This window comes from Salmo salar, chromosome 13, assembly GCF_965601325.2.
Source record: "Salmo salar chromosome 13, fSalSal1, whole genome shotgun sequence".
NCBI classification, from domain to species: Eukaryota; Metazoa; Chordata; class Actinopteri; order Salmoniformes; family Salmonidae; genus Salmo; species Salmo salar.
The window spans coordinates 101,733,517-101,753,886 of record NC_138303.1 but is presented as its reverse complement, the minus strand read 5'-3'; the positions used below and the strand labels follow the sequence as shown (position 1 = coordinate 101,753,886).

General features: G+C 43.6%; 1 protein-coding gene across 1 annotated transcript in view; it reads right to left on the bottom strand.

Moving 5' to 3' along the window:
• LOC106568408 (chondroitin sulfate N-acetylgalactosaminyltransferase 1-like) overlaps nt 1-20,370 on the bottom strand; it is a 61,523-nt gene that overhangs the window by 19,241 nt on the left and 21,912 nt on the right. Inside the window, exons 2-4 of the mRNA XM_082960524.1 lie at nt 14,602-15,975; nt 8,041-8,257; nt 5,593-5,694 (exon numbers count right to left, since the gene is read on the bottom strand). Coding sequence (XP_082816650.1) covers nt 5,593-5,694; nt 8,041-8,257; nt 14,602-15,337 — 1,055 coding nt within the window. The 5' untranslated portion in view covers nt 15,338-15,975. The remainder of the gene's footprint in view (nt 1-5,592; nt 5,695-8,040; nt 8,258-14,601; nt 15,976-20,370) is intronic.

Below are 20,370 nucleotides of genomic sequence, written 5' to 3'. Positions count from 1 at the left end.
TCGATACTAATTATTCATGTCTATCGATTTCCCCACTCTTCAAACAGCTCTGTGTGCCTGGTTAAAGAGTGTTGGAGATAAGCATGCCGTTGTCTGGTACAGCTCACTAAGATACAGAATAAGGAGTTGAACTTTACTTCAACTTGCCCTGTCCATCACTAAGACACAGAATAAGGAGTTGAACTTTACTTCAACTTGCCCTGTCCATCACTAAGACACAGAATAAGGCAGGGTTCGTCAACTAGGTTTGACCTCTGGCCAAATTTTTTCAGAGCTAATAGTCGGCGGGCCAGAACATAATTTGTATATCAAATCAAATCAAAGTTTATTTGTCACGTGTGCCGAATACAACAGGTGTAGACCTTACAGTGAAATGCTTACTTACGGGCTCTAACCAATAGTGCGAAAAAAAGGTGTGTGTGTGTGTGTGTGTGTGTGTGTGTGTGTGTGTGTGTGTGTGTGTGTGTGTGTGTGTGTGTGTGTGTGTGTGTAGGTAAGTAAAGAAATAAAACAACAGTAAAAAGACATTTTTCAAATAAGAGTAGCAAGGCTATATACAGACACCGGTTAGTCAGGCTTATTGAGGTAGTATGTACATGTAGATATGGTTAAAGTGACTATGCATATATGATAAACAGAGAGTAGCAGTTGCGTAAAAGAGGGTTTGGCGGGTGGTGGGACACAATGCAGATAGCCCGGTTAGCCAATGTGCGGGAGCACTGGTTGGTCGGGCTAATTGAGGTAGTATGTACATGAACGTATAGTTAAAGTGACTATACATATAAGATAAACAGAGAGGAGCAGCAGTGTAAAAGAGGGGTTGGGGGGGGGGGGGGGGGTTAGTCCGGGTAACCTTTTGGTTACCTGTTCAGGAGTTTTATGGCTTGGGGGTAAAAACTGTTGAGAAGTCTTTTCGTCCTAGACTTGGCACTCCAGTACCGCTTGCCATGCGGTAGTAGAGAGAACAGTCTATGACTGGGGTGTCTGGGGTCTTTGACCATTTTTAGGGCCTTCCTCTGGCACCGCCTGGTGTAGAGGTCCTGGATGGCAGGCAGCTTTGCCCCAGTGATGTACTGGGCTGTACGCACTACCCTCTGAAGTGCCTTGCGGTCGGAGGCCGAGCAATTGCCGTACCAGGCAGTGATGCAACCGGTCAGGATGCTCTCGATGTTGCAGCTGTAGAACCTTTTGAGGATCTCAGGACCCATGCCAAATATTTTTAGTTTCCTGAGGGTGAATAGGCTTTGTCGTGCCCTCTTCACGACTGTCTTGGTGTGTTTGGACCATTCTAGTTTTTTGTTGATGTGGACACCAAGGAACTTGAAGTTCCTCAACCTGCTCCACTACAGCCCCGTCGATGAGAATGGGGACGTGCTCGGTGCTCCCTTTCCTGTAGTCCACAATCATCTCCTTAGTCTTGGTTACATTGAGGGATAGGTTGTTATTCTGGCACCATCCGGCCAGGTCTCTGACCTCCTCCCTATAGGCTGTCTCGTCGTTGTCGGTGATCAGGCCTCTGTTGTGTCGTCTGCAAACGTAATGATGGTGTTGGAGTTGTGCCTGGCCATGCAGTCGTGGGTGAACAGGGAGTACAGGAGGGGACTGAGCACGCACCCCTGGGGGGCTCCAGTGTTGAGGATCAGCGTGGCAGATGTGTTGTTACCTACCCTTACCACCTGGGGGCAGCCCGTGAGGAAGTCCAGGATCCAGTTGCAGAGGGAGGTGTTTAGTCCCAGGTTCCTTAGCTTAGTGATGAGCTTTGAGGGTACTATGGTATTGAACGCTAAGCTGTAGTCAATGAATAGCATTCTCACATAGGTGTTCCTTTTGTCCAGGTGGGAAAGGGCAGTGTGGAGTGCAATAGAGATTGCATCATCTGTGGATCTGTTTGGGCGGTATGCAAATTGGAGTGGGTCTAGTGTTTCTGGGATAATGGTGTTGATGTGAGCCATTACCAGCCTTTCAAAGCACTTCATGGCTACGGATGTGAGTGCTACGGGTCTGTAGTCATTTAGGCAGGTTGCATTTGTGTTCTTGGGCACAGGGACTATGGTGGTCTGCTTGAAACATGTTGGTATTACAGACTCAATCAGGGAGAGGTTGAAAATGTCAGTGAAGACACCTGCCAGTTGGTCAGCACATGCCCAGAGCACACGTCCTGGTAATCCGTCTGGCCCCGCAGCCTTGTGTATGTTGACCTGTTTAAAGGTCTTACTCACGTCGGCTACGGAGAGCGTGATCACACAGTCGTCCGGAACAGCTGATGCTCTCATGCATGCCTCAGTGTTGCTTGCCTCGAAGCGAGCATAGAAGTGATTTAGCTCATCTGGTAGGCTCGTGTCACTGGGCAGCTCGCGGCTGTGCTTCCCTTTGTAGTCTGTAATAGTTTGCAAGCCCTCCCACATCCAACAAGCATCGGAGCCAGTGTAGTATGATTCAATCTTAGCCCTGTATTGACGCTTTGACTGTTTGATGGTTCGTCGCAGGGCATAGCGGGATTTCTTGTAAGCTTCCGGGTTAGAGTCCCACACCTTGAAAGCGGCAGCTCTACCCTTCTCCTCTCCTCTCCTCTCCACTCCTCTCCTCTCCTCTCCTCTCCTCTCCTCTCCTCTCCTCTCCTCTCCTCTCCTCTCCTCTCCTCTCTTCTCTCCTAATTATTAGCACAATTAATTGACCTACACTACAAATTGAACATCATTTTTAACACATCTGATTAGTACATAATAAATTCAGTGCAATAACATAATAATTTTGATCTGATTACAATCATAATATCACCATGTCTGTATTCAGTTATTATTATATTATTATTATCTCTGTGTGTTGATTGGTGGGGAAAACCAGGTCTACGTATCCTACTGAAGTCTACACTACTTTATCTAACGTCAACATCCCTTCAGATCAATTAGCTTTATAGCAAGAAAAAACGTCGCTCTCAAAAGGTATCAAAAGAAAGGTGGATAATGAAAATGGAAGTTTCAGCAAAGAATGTACAGAGAGAAATGTGTTAATCTTACCATATTTTCCCAATGCCAAGCCAGTGTGTCTTATTTACAATGAAAATGTCGCTGTTTGCAAAGAATTTTATCTCAGACGTCCATCTCACCTGACATCCACAAGATCGTGTCTGAGGGGAAATGTAACTTTTCCCATTGAGTAAGTAACATAGTGGCCTATATGACTGTATTTAGTAAATACTAACATTATTGCGAGTGCTTATTACATTTACATTTAAGTCATTTAGCAGACGCTCTTATCCAGAGCGACTTACAAATTGGTGCATTCACCTTATGATATCCAGTGGAACAACCACTTTACAATAGTGCATCTAAATCTTTTAAGGGGGGGGGGTTAGAAGGATTACTTTATCCTATCCCAGGTATTCCTTAAAGAGGTGGGGTTTCAGGTGTCTCCGGAAGGTGGTGATTGACTTCGCTGTCCTGGCGTCGTGAGGGAGCTTGTTCCACCATTGGGGTGCCAGAGCAGCGAACAGTTTTGACTGGGCTGAGCGGGAACTGTGCTTCCTCAGAGGTAGGGAGGCGAGCAGGCCAGAGGTGGATGAACGCAGTGCCCTTGTTTGGGTGTAGGAACTGATCAGAGCTTAGGTCTCAAGCTGACAGTATTTTCTGTTTGTTGTTTGTAAAGTCAAATAAAGTCGTTTTTCTTCATATGTTGCTGTGCAACACTTGCATAACAAGTTATCTATATTTTCAGCACCAGGTGCTGTTCACCTCCTATTGACTGCGCTGTGGTTGCAGCTTTATGTTTCAGCAGCACCACAAAATATTCTGATGCCTGCTTTATTAGTTGATTGTCTCCTGCATTGTCACTCCTTATTGATTAAGATAAAATGTAACTTTTGCATTATTTAGGTAGGGTAACTTCCTTCTTGGGACATTGCATTTGGGAGTTTTTGCTTCTCATAATTAATTTGGTGGGCCAAATAATATTTCTGGCGGGCCATATTTGGCATAAAGAGTTGTACCCCGTCCCTATACTTTACTAGCTTGGATACAGTGCTTGCCCTATGAATGTGAACACATACATGTACAGTGCAAAAGGGGTAAAAAGCATTTGGATACAGCATCAAATTATCCACATGCTGTCTGCTGTTGGAAACAGATATTGACGCAGGCAGAGGCAGTCTATGTGGAGCTACAATGAGGGCAGGCAGGTTCAGGATTCAGGTCATCGACAATGGCAACATTCTACCCAACCCCCCCCCCCCCCCCCCCACCCATACTCCCTCGTAAATAATCCATAACCATTCAGACCAAATCAACAGAAAACGGAAAAAGATTAGAGTTTGGATGTTGTGCTCTTTCTCTCTCTAACAGATCAGTGCTTGATTAAAGTGGCTGATACTGAGTCAGATAAAGCGTTACATAACCATGGCGATTGAATGCATTGACTCAGACTGAGCTGTTTATAAGGTGACATGAGGACAGACCAGAGCGGATAGATATGTTTGGTGTCATGTGAGCGCAATCCTGAAATGTAGCAGACCTGGATTCAAATAGAATTACTTGCCGGACAAACGAACAAACACAGCTAAATCCTTTAAAGTAAACAAATACTATTCTTAACCTGGTCTGATGTAAAGTGAGCTCAACTCTGTTACTGATCAGGACTATTAGGATAATCACTAGCAATGTAATTGTGGTACAAAAAGCTAGCAAGAACAAGGGACTGTTTAGAGAACAGATGTCAAAACATGTCTTGCTAGGCATATGCTGTGTCTAAGGTATTTGCTGAGAACAAAGTGAACAAATTCTCCAAGGCCTAACACAGTTCCTTCCCAATGCTGCAGCTTTAACCCAGTGCACAGTGAGACAGGTTATTAGAGGAGGTCACTGAATGTACAAGGATACTGTCTTGTATTTCTCTCTTTCTCGCTATTCAAACCATCACAGACAAACCGCCAAGGCCATTCCCAGAGACAGCAGAGCTGTTGAGAATGAGATGCCTTTGAGTGAAAGATGAGAGAGAGCCAGAGAGAGAAAGCGGTGGCGTGACATCTGAAACCAGCTCAAAGCCCAGCATGAGTTATCTATCTCTGTCTGTCTGTCTGTCTGTCTGTCTGTCTGTCTGTCTGTCTGTCTGTCTGTCTGTCTGTCTGTCTGTCTGTCTGTCTGTCTGTCTGTCTGTCTGTCTGTCTGTCTGTCTGTCTGTCTGTCTGTCTGTCTGTCTGTCTGTCTGTCTGTCTGTCTGTCTGTCTGTCTGTCTGTCTCTCTCTCTCTCTCTTGATTCCCCTCTCCCCCTCTTTCTCTTTCTACCCCTGCAAACCATTCGGCCAGGCATACCTTAGGCTAAAGTGTCTCCATGGAAACCTGCCAGACAATCAGCACAGTACCAGAGTACCATGTGAACTAATCTCACCCACAACACCATCTCAAACTGACCCTGGACCTGTAATCTTCTATGCAGGCAAGACGTCAATGTGACACTAATTTCACCGCGGCCACTATCAGCCTTGACCTGTAAAATCCAACACTGGCAGAGGTCACAGAGTGCTTCTATGTGGCCACACTCCTACATTAGAGAGAGAGAGAGAGAGAGTGTCTGTGCATGCGTGTGTGTGTGTCCACCCACCTAGATGTGTTCTCCAGCGTGCTCCTGACTTCATTAATTTGGTCCTTCCCAAAGTACACCACAGTTAGGTGGACACGCCCGTCCTGCCGCACACACACCTCTCTGCAACATCAAACAACCACAGATGAAGAAATAATGAATCACACAAAGCAGAGGACTCAACACACAACCCAGTGGGTAACACGGTTGATATCATTGGTCAGAGACTTTAGCTGCGTTTGATGAAGCCTGCCTGACCGAACTGATGGAATAATCCCCAAAGTGCAAACCCTGCCCACTTGGCACTGAAGGTAGCCTGAAACCAAATGTTCAAATTATTTGAAAGAAAACAGAGGTCAGTTCAAAAGGGGTTACAGCAAGATCAGGTACATGTACTTTATGTTATGTATAATGTACATTTGCTATGTACATATGTTATGTTGCTATAGAGGCACACTGTGAGGACTTGGTAACAGACAGAATCCCCGAGGAGTGATCCATCTCCAGCCATGGTGTGACATTCCAGAACTCTAGCACCAGACGTTCTGATGGAGACATGCCTAATGTACCACACTAATGCAGAGGAGCAGGTGGGCAGCTCCTCTCCTCCTCCTCCTCCTCTTCCTCCTCCTCCTTTCCTCTACTCCTGCTCACCTCTCCTCCTCTCCTCGCCTTCTCCTCACCTCTCTTCCTCTCCTCCTCCTCACCGCTCCTCTCCTCCTTCTCACCTCTCCTCTCCTTCTCCTCACCTCTCTTCCTCTCCTCCTCCTCACTGCTTCTCTCCTCCTCCTCCTCACTTCTCCTCCTCTCCTCCTCACCTCTCTTCCTCTCCTCCTCACCTCCCTTCTCCTCACCTCTTCCTCTCCTCCTCCTCACCTCTCCTTCTCCTCGTCCACCTCAACTCTCCGCCTCTCCTCACCTCTCCTTATCTCACCTCTTCCTCTCCTCCTCCTCTAACTATACACATTAGGAAGACTAATCCTCATTCAGTCTCTCGAACAGTGTTGGGGACGCTACTCTGAAAATATAGTTTACCAGGCAAACAATTACTTCTAACTGGAGCTACACTAAAGCTACCCTTAAGAAACATGTAGTGTACTTAACTAAAGTTACATCCAAATTACTTCGTGAAAAATTACCATATCTAAATCTGAAATATCATAGACTACAAATTGCAAGAACAGATCACTCTGAAGTCAGATGTTAACATAATGTGTAATTTAGCCTATTAAACACAAAAATGAAGTTTAGAGATTTATTTGCAAAAAAAGCAATGTGTAGTTCCAGTAGTTAGCTACCCCACTACATGGCTATAGTATGTAATGAACTAATACAAACACTACCTAGATATGAATGTAGTTCAACTACCACCAAGCTACAGCAAAATGTAATTCAATTACTAGTTAAACTACATGTAGGTCCCTAGTCTCCATTATCGCTCCCTCCAGGTCTAATCTGATCACATTTGCAGCAGACAATATTGGACAGATATGAATAATGTAAACCTACCCTTGTCGTCTTAGATGATTGGCCTTCCTTTGCCATTTAAACAGAAGAAGGTTAGTAGATGCAGGGGTTGTTGGAATAAAGTGTTGTGTTTAGTGTCTGTTGCCTCCTGGCCTGGATATTGAAATGAATAGTTATTAGGAATATATGGCTGAGAAGTTTAGTATTGAAGCTTTGATTACTTGCCTGTCATACATAATATATATATATGTGTGTGTGTGTTTGTGTTTGTGTGCATGTGCATACAGTAAACGTACACTTATCTCTGTGCGTGTCATTCCTGTATACGCTGTGCTCAGTAAATGTGTCACACGGCTTCTGAAAAGAACGTCAGTCCTCCTAACATTCCTCTCCTCTCTACGTGAAAACACTGCACACACAAACACCCCGCCGCACCTCCACACACCACCTCCTCCATCTACATTAATATGGATGAGACCAAAGCGTTTGCTCAGCGACTCAGGGAGACTTTGCACAGCAGGAACAGCACGACTGCAGTGTATCAGTTTTATGTGCTGGTTTTAAGACTGCTACTAAGCAGGATTTGCCATAAAAAACCCAAAAGCCTTGATAAGCAGCTGTGCAGGAGTGTAACAAATCACAGGAATTAAAGAGTCCATCGACGTCTCTAGCAGAGAGAGAGAGAGACATACTGTCACTATCAGAGTACAAACGCAGCAATTACTTCCTTTGGTTTGAATCCTTGCTGCTGTGACAAACTGGGCATGTCACCCATGGTTAACTACACTATATTCTGTTTCTCATTCTGTTGGTTATGGCATACAATTATCACAGTTAATACAAGTGGACATGGAACATTATTTTTTTTTTATGAACCCTTGTTTGACACTTATTCTTTAGTAAGGTTAACTGAGAACACAACACTAACCCGGGGGAAGAGTTACAAGGAAGGGGAGAATGAGCCAATAACATGCATGAATAACTGAGTGGCTCTCACTGTACCTGAAGTTGTGCATAAAGTGTCTGAACTTGTCGGCTCGTTGGGAGAGGGGCACTATGATATTGATGCGGACGTTAGCCGTGTCCACCCTCTCGTTCTTCACCTTCATCAGCGGCCCAAAGGGACGGAACAGAACCAGCTTCCTGAACTCACGGCTCTGGTCACCTTTGAAGGTGAGCTCATACACAGTGCCTTTGTCCTTCTCCGTCCGAGTGATACCTGGGGAAGGGAGACGAGTGTGTTTACCCATAGGCCACGAATGCGTGCAGGCATGTGTCACACACATAAACATGAAAAGACACCTTCCAAATATTGAATTGCACCCCCCCTTTTGCACTCAGAACAGCCTCAATTCGTCTGGGAACAGACTCTACAAGGTGTCAAAAGCGTTCCACAGGGATGCTGGCCCATGTTGACACCAATGCTTCCCACAGTTGTATCAAGTTGGCTGGATGTCCTTTGGGTGGTGAACCATTATTGATACACACAGGAAACTGCTGAGTGTTGCGCCTGGCACCTACTACCATACCACGTTCAAAGAAACTTAAATCTTTTGTCTTACCCATTCACCCTCTGAATGGCACAATTGTCTCAATTGTCTCAAGGCTTAAAAATCCTTCTTTAACCTGTCTCCTCCCCTTTATCTACACTGATTGAAGAGGATTTAACAAGTGACATCAATAAGGGATCATAGTTTTCACCTGGATTCACCTGGTCAGTCCATGTCATGGAAAGACATGTTCTTAATGTTTTGTACACTCAGTGTTTATACACATACATGTACACACATTTGAAGTGCAGTTCAGTTTATTTGCCTATGTGTTTATTTGTATGTAAGTATAATGTTATAATGGTGATATATATCCAGTAGTCCATTGGGGATCATCTTTCTTGCTTTGTACACAAACACGCTCAAACTCGGCCAGACTGTCCGTCGCTACTGCATTTGCACTGTCAACAATCTGTCAAATGGAGACTCATTTCTCTACTGTGCTGCCTGGATTTGTAAGCATTTTCTGACAGAGAAGGATAGCATTTGCTCTGTGGCCATGGGAGAAAACGACAGACAGGGCATTTCAGGCCAAAAGAGAGAGTACAGACAGCTAATTTCATAGGGACAGAAAGGGAATTTCAGGTCTCTGTAGGGGACAGCATCCTTTTCTCCTCTCTGCTCCTGGCTAGTGCCCTGGGCCCTCTGCCATTATGACAGCTGAAGGAGACCGGTCACGCATAGAGATCATACTGACACTGGATTATACCTTCTCACAGAAGTTAGACGTACCCAGACATATAACTAAACAACAATACAGTAGACTCTTTTGTCCCTGTGGTCTCCATTTCACAGCTGTAAATTGTCAGTCAAAACCTCTTGTTTTCTGAAGTCAAAATCAAACGTTCCAAAGACGAGTCTCAACAGACATTACTGGACTAGAGAACTACAGTGTAAGATTCAACATCATGAAAAGAAAATGATCTAAGAAAGAATTATGTACTTTGCTCCCATTTCAAACATTCTACTTTTCATTAAAGAATAAACTCAGGATATTTGAAATCACAGCCTAGCTCCATGTCTCTTCACTTTGGGGACAGGGCAGGATGTGGCTCCGCAGCCTAGCTCCATGTCTCTTCACTTTGGGGACAGGGCAGGATGTGGCTCCGCAGCCTAGCTCCATGTCTCTTCACTTTGGGGACAGGGCAGGATGTGGCTCCGCAGCCTAGCTCCATGTCTCTTCACTTTGGGGACAGGGCAGGATGTGGCTCCGCAGCCTAGCTCCATGTCTCTTCACTTTGGGACAGGGCAGGATGTGGCTCCGCAGCCTAGCTCCATGTCTCTTCCCTTTGGGGACAGGGCAGGATGTGGCTCCACAGCCTAGCTCCATGTCTCTTCACTTTGGGGACAGGGCAGGATGTGGCTCCGCAGCCTAGCTCCATGTCTCTTCACTTTGGGGACAGGGTAGGATGTGGCTCCACAGCCTAGCTCCATGTCTCTTCACTTTGGGGACAGGGCAGGATGTGGCTCCGCAGCCAAGCTCCATGTCTCTTCACTTTGGGGACAGGGTAGGAACTGGCTCCGCAGCCTAGCTCCATGTCTCTTCAATTTGGGGACAGGGCAGGATGTGGCTCCGCAGCCTAGCTCCATGTCTCATCACTTTGGGGACAGGGTAGGAACTGGCTCCACAGCCTAGCTCCATGTAGTGTAGCACATGAACATGTTTGTCACTCACACAGCATACCACTCTTTTTCCACCCAAACCGTCACGTTTTTCTCACTCTCAATTCACTGTGTTGTTCTCTTTTTCACTCTCATCCTCTCTCTCTCTCGTTCTCTCTCTTTCATTCCCTATCTTGATCTCTCTCTCTCATTCCTTGTCTCATTACCCCTATCTCATTCTTTCTGTATGACAGCTGAGCAAATCCACCCATAGCAGCTCTTGAAAAACTCCATTCAGCACAGCCAACGGGCAGCATTCACTATTTGTGTTCAGTCACGGCTCGCTAACTGAGGATTGGCAGGGCTCATAATGCTCCCTTTATAATCGTCAGCATCTCAACACGCTTCAAGTTGTCTGAGTAAATGAAAAGGTACTTGTCCACTGGTACAATTAAGTTAAAAGGACAGGCGAAGGAGAACTGTTAAGCTAAAGACAGTTGCCAGTTCATTAACTAGCCTACACGGTTCATTAAATTTCTTAGGGATAGGCATCCCGTCAACGGGGCAGTTGTAAATCATGCAGCGCCATGTGACACGATCGCAGATTTTAGAGAAACAACAAATGTCGGTAGATATAACACGGTTCATTAACTAGCCTACACGGTTCATTAACTAGCCTACACAGTTCATTAGCTAGCCTACACGGCTCATTAACTAGCATACACGGTTCATTAACTAGCCTACACGTTTCATTAACTAGCCTACACGGTTCATTAACTAGCCTACACGGTTCATTAACTAGCCTACACGGTTCATTAACTAGCCTACACGGTTCATTAACTAGCCAACACAGTTCATTAACTAGCCTACACGACTGCTTTCATCTTTGTTGTTGAACAATGGTTGTTGTTTGCTACTTGCTGCACACGGCCAACTACAGACTAGTTTTTGGATAATAATTAGCAAATTGGTTATCTACAGGGTGTTTCACAGCAGATACCTAAACAGGTCTTTCAAGGAAGAGGTACGTAAACACTCCTGGCTGAAATGATGTTTTCACTATATTTTCAGGATGCCCATGTCGAGTGTAAGGCCTTGCAGACACACACACACAAACAAACTCTTTCCCTCTCCCAAGTACACGTAGGTATTAGTCAGAAGTGGCCCCAGTAAAGATGTTGACCTTTAAAAGGAAACAGCCCCCCTCTCTGAGCTTGTAGAAGGAAACAACCCCTCTCTCTGAGCTTGTAGAAGGAAACAACCCCCCTCTCTGAGCTTGTAGAAGGAAACAACCCCTCTCTCTGAGCTTGTAGAAGGAAACAGCCCCCCTCTCTGAGCTTGTAGAGATGCTACACACTGAATGGAAAGCAGCTGTGCTCCTTTCCTACTGCAGATCGTGCTAGACTAGCCGGATATCCTAGTTTTAGCTCTTCAGCATCCAGCAGCAGGATCCTCTATTGTTTTGCTCTGATTCTCAGCATTCGTCATTATGGCCATCAAACAACAAAATCCTGGAAATAACAGGGTTTCTCTGTTTGAAACGTGTTGGAAATGAGGCTTTGTTGTGCTGTTCAACTTGTTTCCATTTTTATTATAACCAATATCCAGTAGTTCAACAGGCACTCAACCATGAAGATATGACATGCATTAGAAAGTAGTGTGGAGCAAAGCCATGTACAGTTGAAGTCGGAAGTTTACATACACATTAGCCAAATACATTTAAACGCAGTTTTTCACAATTCCTGACATTTAATCCTAGTAAAACTTCCCTGCCTTAGGTCAGTTAGGATCAGCACTTTATTTTAAGAATGTGAAATGTCATAATTATAGTAAAGAGAATAATTTATTTCAGCTTTTATTTCTTTCATCACATTCCCAGTGGGTCAGAAGTTTACATACACTGAATTAGTATTTGGTAGCATTGCCTTTAAATGGTTTGACTTGAGTCAAACGTTTCAGGTAGCCTTCCACAAGCTTCCCACAATAAGTTGGGTGAATTTTGGCCCATTCCTCCTGACAGAGCTGGTGTAACTGAGTCAGGTTTGTAGGTCTCCTTGCTCGCACACGCTTTTTCAGTTCTGCCCACAAATGTTCTTTAGGATTGAGGTCAGGGCTTTGTGATGGCCACTCCAATACCTTGACTTTGTTGTCCTTAAGCCATTTTGCCACAACTTTGGAAGTGTGCTTGGGGTCATTGTCCATTTGGAAGACCCTTTTGCGACCAAGCTTTAACTTCCTGACTGATGTCTTGAGATGTTGCTTCAATACATCCACATAATTTTCCTGTCCTCATGATGCTATCTATTTGGTGAAGTGCACCAGTTCCTCCTGCAGCAAAGCACCCCGACAGCATGATGCTGCCACCCCCCTGCCTCACAGTTGGGATGGTGTTCTTCGGCTTGCAAGCCTCCCCCTTTTTCCTTCAAACATAACGATGGTCATTATGGCCAAACAGTTCTATTTTTGTTTCATCAGACCAGAGGACATTTCTCCAAAAAGTACAATCTTTTGTACCTGTTTCCTCCAGCATCTTCACAAGGTCCTTTGCTGTTGTTCTGGGTTTGATTTGCACGTTTCGCACCAAAGTACGTTCATCTCTAGGAGACAGAACGCGTCTCCTTCCTGAGCGGTATGATGGCTGCGTGGTCCCATGGTGTTTATACTTGCGTACTATTATTTGTACAGATGAACATGGTACTTTCAGGCATTTGGAAATTGCTCCCAAGGATGAACCAGAGGTCTTGGCTGATTTATTTTGATTTAACCATGATGTCAAACAAAGAGGCACTGAGTGTGAAGGTAGGCCTTGAAATACATCCACAGGTACACCTCCAATTGACTAAAATGATGCCAATTAGAATATCAGAAGCTTCTAAAGCCATGACATCATTTCTGGAATTTCCTAAGCTGTTTAAAGGCACAGTCAACTTAGTGTATGTAAACTTCTGACCAACTGGAATTGCGATACAGTGAATTATAAATGAAATAATCTGTCTGTAAATAATTGTTGGAAAAATTACTTGTGTCATGCACAAAGTAGATGTCCTCACCAACTTTTCAAAACTATAGTTTGTTAACAAGAAATTTGTGGAGTGGTTAAAAAACGAGTTTTAATGACTCCAACCTAAGTGTATGTAAACTTCCGACTTCAACTGTATACACAGCATTCGGAAAGTATTCAGAGCCCTTCCCTTTTTCCACATGTTGTTACCTTACAGCCTTATTCTAAAACAGATTAAACAAATATTTTCCCTCATCAATCGACACACAATACCCCATAATAACAAAGCGAATACAGGTTTTTAGAATTTTTCCAAATTGTATACAAATAAAAAACAGAAATACCTTATTTACATAACTTTTCAGACCCTTTGCTATGACACCCGAAATTGAGCTCAGGTGCATCATTGATCATCCTTGAGATGTTTCTACAACTTGATTGGAGTCCACCTATGGTAAATTCAATTAATTGGGCATGATTTGGAAAGGCACACACCTGTCTATATAAGTTCCCACAGTTGACAGTGCATGTCAGAGTAAAAACCAAGCCATGAGCTCAAGGAATTGTACGTAGAGCGCCGAGACAGTATTGTGTCAAGGCACAGATCTGGGGAAGTGTATCAAAACATTTCTGCAGCATTGAAGGTCCCCAAGAACACAGTGGCCTCCATCATTCGTAAATGGAAGAAGTTTGGAACCACCAAGACTCTTCCTAGAGCTGGCAGCCCGACCAAACTGAGCAATCGGAGGAGAAGGGCCGTGGTCAGGGAGGTGACCAAGAACCCAATGGTCACTCTGATAGTGGTCCAGAGTTCCTCTGTGGAGATGGGAGAACCTTCCAGAAGGACAACCATCTCTGCAGCACACCAATCAGGCCTTTATGGTAGAGTAGCCAAACCGAAGCCACTCCTCAGTAAAATGCACATGACAGCCGCTTGGAGTTTGTCAAAAGGCACCTAAAGACTCTCAGACCATTAGAAACAAGATTCTCTGGTCTTATGAAACAAAGATTGAACTGCCAAGCGTCACGTCTGGAGGAATCCTGGCACCATCACTACGGTGAAGCATGGTGGTGGCAGCATCATGCTATGTAGATGTTTTTCAGCGTCCTTGAGTGTCCCATCCAAAGCCTGGACTTGAACCCGATCTAACATCTCTGAGTAAAAGCTCTGAATACTTATGGAAATGTGATATTTCAGTTTTTATTTGTAATACATTTGCAAAAATGTCTAAAAACCTGTTTTTGTCATTACAGGTTATTGAAAAAGTATTAGAATAAGGCTATAACTTTAAGGGGTCTGAATACTTTCCGAATTCACTGCATATATTGTAGATATCCATACATTTATATATAGCAAATGGCTTTATACATACTGTATGTTTGGCTCTGGTATGGAGCTTAATGACTCACCTTCTATGAAGTCTGATGGTGAGTAGACCTTGGTGGTGTGGCCTTTGTCTGCTCCGTTGCGGGGGGTGTTGAGACTCTGCAGGGCTGTCTCTAGCACTTCACTCAGCTCATCCCTCCTGTCCTTCCTCACGGGCTTCTCCTCAGGGTGCCTTGTCAGGCCCATCTCCAGCTGGTACACCCTCTGCAGGGTGAAACTCTCGAAGGGCACCATGGCGTACTCACTGGGTAGTCTGGTCCCCTGGTGGACCTCCGCCCGGCCCAGCTGACTGTGGAGGAACTCCTGAAGGTCAGCGTGGCTCCTGTCGGCCCCTGGCCCTTGTCCTCCCTCCCCGAGGAAACCTCCTCCTGGGGACTGGCCACCCCGGCCTCCCCCTGTCCCCCGCTCCAAGGAGTCTTGAACTCCTTTCAGCTGCTCGCTCCGCTCCTGTAGCGCCTCCTTCAGCTGGGCGATCTGTTTCTTTAAACTAGTGATGTGGAGCTTGTGTTGCTCCTCGCGCTCTGCAAGCATGGCTTGGTATCCATTCCGCCCAGTGGGTCCGCTCTGAGCCGCCCTCGTGCCCCCTGCTGCCCCTCCTACCCCGACCCACATCCCGGGGCGTGGCAGGGCATGGCTCACCAGGTTGTCCTCGGAGTGGGGGCTGCAGGTCATGACGTAGAGGAGGGACAGAGAGCAGCACACTAGGACCAGCAGAACGCCCACACGGGACACCCAGGCCAGCAGACCCCTCCGCAGCATCCCGCTATCACCCAGAGGATCCAGGGAAACACACACAACTGGACACACCTTACCCTCCAGAGGTGAATTCAGTCTTACCGTCCACTAGAATGTGATTGTCTGTGTGATTGTTATTAATGTCTGACTAACCAGAGAAGATCAGCCTGAATGATCATTTGGCTCATTATTTGGCTCATTGTACGTTGCTTATACCAACATCTGGATTTTTCATCCGTATGTCTGTGGTCAATGGTGAGGCCCATTGGCCACGCCTTCTTCTCCCCTGGATGGGGCCCAGGAAGGCTCAACGAGGTCCAGAACCTGGCTATTTCTATTTCTGATCCAGTTATTGGTAGCAGACGCTATTCATCAGTGAGTCACATCACACGTGGTCCCACTACTTTCTCTGTTCACCCTGTTCTTTCCTTCCTGTCTGATGCTGAGGTTCCATTACAGACCCCTGAGAGAATGTCTGTCTCTCTTTGACTTCTCTTATGTTCCACTGGTCTCATGTTTAGGGATGATGACACATTTTTTGTCATGGTCGGAATTGAGTAAACTGTAGAGAGGGGAAACCACATTCTCTAGAAGAAGGTGAATTCACAACTATGTTCACTGGTAGTTCTTTCTAGATGTGTACTTCTTCCATGAGTCGCCTTCTGGAGAGAGAGAGAGCGAGAGAGAGTAGGAGGGAAAGAGAGAGAGATGGAGAAAGAGAGAGAGTTATAACTCAGTTGGTGTTAATGTACAGTTAAGGTTTTTGAGTGATTGATATCATCATCACCATCATTATACATTTCCTCAATCTCTTTCATCTAGACATATATGCCTTGGTATATGAGATAGCCTGAAGAGCATCACTTTGTGGTAAATCTCTCCATCCTGCTGTGGTATAAATCTTTGAGGTCTTATTTGCACAGAGGGTAAACAGAGGATATAGGGACAGAAAATAGTTTCAATATCTAACTCAGATTAGAAAACACACCACACAATTTTCCAATGTTTATTTTGATATGAGCTAAAAGTGTGGGTTTCTACCTGGCGACATTGCCAAGCAGAGATTTTCCCAGTCCCTTTAACTGCTGAATAATAATGGCCGTGTTCGAGAGCATTAAAACGACTGCAGGCGACTGCCGACTTACTGAACTACAAATCACCTTCCATCATAAATATGACTCATTATTATTTGTAGATCAGTCAGCCAGTCACAATTTACCCTTGATACATTGGGGTTTTGATCCTCTTGAACACGCCCATTGTTGTCAGTGGTGACAGTGTGACACTATGGGGGCTATTCTGGGAACAGTAAGGTTTGAAGCCATGTGTGGACATGTCTGTCTGTTCTGTCCTCGTACTGTGGAATATTAGGATCGGTGGAAGTATAAACACAAAACAAGAAAAGCAAGAAAATAGGCATTTACACACCTACGCAAACTCTCCTCTCTCCTACCTTTCTTTTCTCCTCCTTTCTCATTCACAAGCACATTTCCTTAATCAGATTAAGACTGTATGGACAGACAGAAAAAGACTGCTTGTCTGTAGGCCTATGTTTTCATGCCTGTGTGTGCTGTGCACGATGGACACACGTACCCACGTGTGTTTGTAAATGTAGTTAGTGTGTTAGCTAGTCAATTCAAATCAAATCAACCAGTTAGTGGGTTACCTAGTGTGACTGTATGTGTGTCTCTCTGTTAACTCACCACACAATTAGCTCTTTTATAGGCTTGGTGCAGTCTGCTCCTAATGAAAGGATCAGTTATGCCAGCACTGAATACTGGACTGTATTTAGGAGCTGTGCTGCATGGGCTGCTCTGCTAGCTCAAACCAACATCTTAGTGAAGAGATGCCTGGGCTGCTCTGCTAGCTCAAACCAACATCTTAGCGAAGAGATGCCTGGGCTGCTCTGCTAGCTCAAACCAACATCTTAGCGAAGAGATGCCTGGGCTGCTCTGCTAGCTCAAACCAACATCTTAGGAAAGAGATGCCTGGGCTGCTCTGCTAGCTCAAACCAACATCTTAGGAAAGAGATGCCTGGGCTGCTCTGCTAGCTCAAACCAACATCTTAGGAAAGAGATGCCTGGGCTGCTCTGCTAGCTCAAACCAACATCTTAGCGAAGAGATGCCTAGGCTGCTCTGCTAGCTCAAACAAACCTCTGAGGAAGCCTGTATGGCTGGAACCTAAAAAGGGCAGGTACACCTTATTTGGAGACTTTCATAAATACTAGATTTACCTGCGAGGTTGTAACATATACTTTCAGTATGTTTCTCACATATGAGATTGTATACTCTACATGACTATTATATATTGTATGACTATTATATACTGTACATGACTATTATATACTGTGCATGACTACTATATGACTAGTATATACTATATCACTATTATATACTGTACATGACTACTATATGACTAGTACATACTATATGACTATTATATAATGTACATGACTACTATATGAGAATAATGAACTGTACATGACTACTATATGACTATTATATACTGTACATGACTACTATATGACCTGTATATACTGTACATGACTATTATATACTGTACATGAGTACTATATGAGAACAATGAACTGTACATGACTACTATATGACTATTATATACTATACATGACTACTATTTGACTAGTATATACTATATTACTATTATGTACTGTACATCACTATTATGCACTGTGCATGACTACTATATGACTATTATATACTGTACATGACTATTATATGACTAGTATATACAATATTACTATTATGTACAGTACATCACTATTATGTACTGTGCATGACTACTATATGACTATTATATACTGTACATGACTATTATATACTGTACATTTATTTATTTATTTATTTATTTATTTTACCTTTATTTATACAGGTTTTTCTCATTGAGATAACATCTCTTTTCCAAGAGAGACCTGGTCCAATAGCAGCAAAGGGATCAACGTTTCAGACAAAACTATTTACATACACTAACACAACAATTACATATTACGTTAAAAACACGAAAGTCTTGACTAAAAACAGCTGTCCTGAAGACAATTACACTCTTCTATGATATATACATCGATCAAGTATTTAAACTCCACCAACGAAACTAGATCGTCAAATTTGAAAATGTTCAGGAGAGAATTCCACGACCACGGAGCTGAGTAACTAGAACTATTTCTACCATGACCTGTTCTAATTCTTGGTACTGTTAGAAGCAAATGAGAATGGGACCGTAATTGATATTTATTTACCGAAAATGACTAAAAAAGAACAGCGATAAAATAGCATTTTATCCAATATGGCCTTATAAATCAGTGTATACCAGTGTTTAAGCCTACGCAAGGTCAATGACGACCAGGCAACAGCGCTGTAGAGATCACAATGATGTGTTAGACGTTTCTGATTTGTAATGAACATGGCGGCTGCATGATACACTGAATCAAGTGCTCTCAGGGTAGTGGCTGACGCCTGCATATATATAACAGCACTAAAATATAAAACCTCCAGTAATGAACATCGTACCAGCTCCTTCCTGGCCTCAAAAGAAAAACAAGCCTTATGCCGGTAATAAAAACCTATTCTCAGCTTGAGCTTCCTTATCAAGTTCTCTACATGCACAGTGAAGCTAAGCTTATCATCAACCCACACACCCAAATATTTGTACACTTTAACTTGCTCTATAGTATGTCCAGCCAATGTAGCAATGACATGATTAGTAACATGCCTAGCATTTCAAAATACCATGCATTTTGTTTTACCCGAATTTAGAACCAGCTTTAAATCATACAGATTCTGTTGTATGATGTTAAATGCTCTTTGGGCATTTTCAAAATAGAACCTTGCGGAACACCTGAGCACACCTCCATGGACTCAGATTTACAACCATCTGCCATTACACATTGTGAACGATTTGATAGATCATTTATAAACCAGATTTATAAACCAGTATATAATTCTTTAGAAACCAGATAATTTACATGACTACTATATGACTAGTAAATACTATATGACTATTATATACTGTACATGACTACTATATGACTAGTATATACTGTGCATGACTATTATATACTGTACATGACCCGTAGCACGCGCCCACCCGTAGCACGCGCTCCAGCAGGTATATTTCACTGGTCACCCCTGAAGCCAATTCCTCCTTTGGCCGCCTCTCCTTCCAGTTCTCTGCTGCCAATGACTGGAACGAATTGCAAAAATCACTGAAGCTGGAGACTCATATCTCCCTCACTAACTTTAAGCACCAGCTGTCAGAGCAGCTCACATATCACTGCACCTGTACACAGCCTCTGTGTAAATAGCCCATCCAACTACCTCATCCCCATACAGTTATTTATTTATTATTATTTTATTTTATCTCTACCTGCACATTCAGCTTCTGCGCATCTATCACTCCAGTCTCTATCACTCCAGTGTTAAATTGCTAAATTGTAATTATTTCGCCACTATGGCCTATTTATTGCCTACCTCCCTAATCTTACCTCATTTGCACACACTGTATATATACATTTTTTCTATTGGGTTATTGACTGTATGTTTTGTTTTACTCCATGTGTAACTCTGTGTTGTTGTTTGTGTTGCACTGCTTTGCTTTATCTTGGCCAGGTCGCAGTTGTAAATGAGAACTTGTTCTCAACTTTCCTACCTGGTTAAATAAAGGGGAAATATTTTTTTTTTAAATGATATACTGTACATGACTACCATATGAAAATGATATACTGTACATGACTACCATATGAAAATTATATACTGTACATGACTACCATATGAAAATGATATACTGTACATGACTACCATATGAAAATGATATACTGTACATGACTACCATATGAAAATGATATACTGTGCATGACTATTATATGACTATTATATACTGTACATGACTATTACATACTGTACATGACTACTACATGACTATTATATAATGTACATGACTATTATATACTGTACATGACTATTATATACTGTATATGACTATTATATGACTATTATATAATGTACAGGACTAATATATGACTATTATATACTGTACATGACTA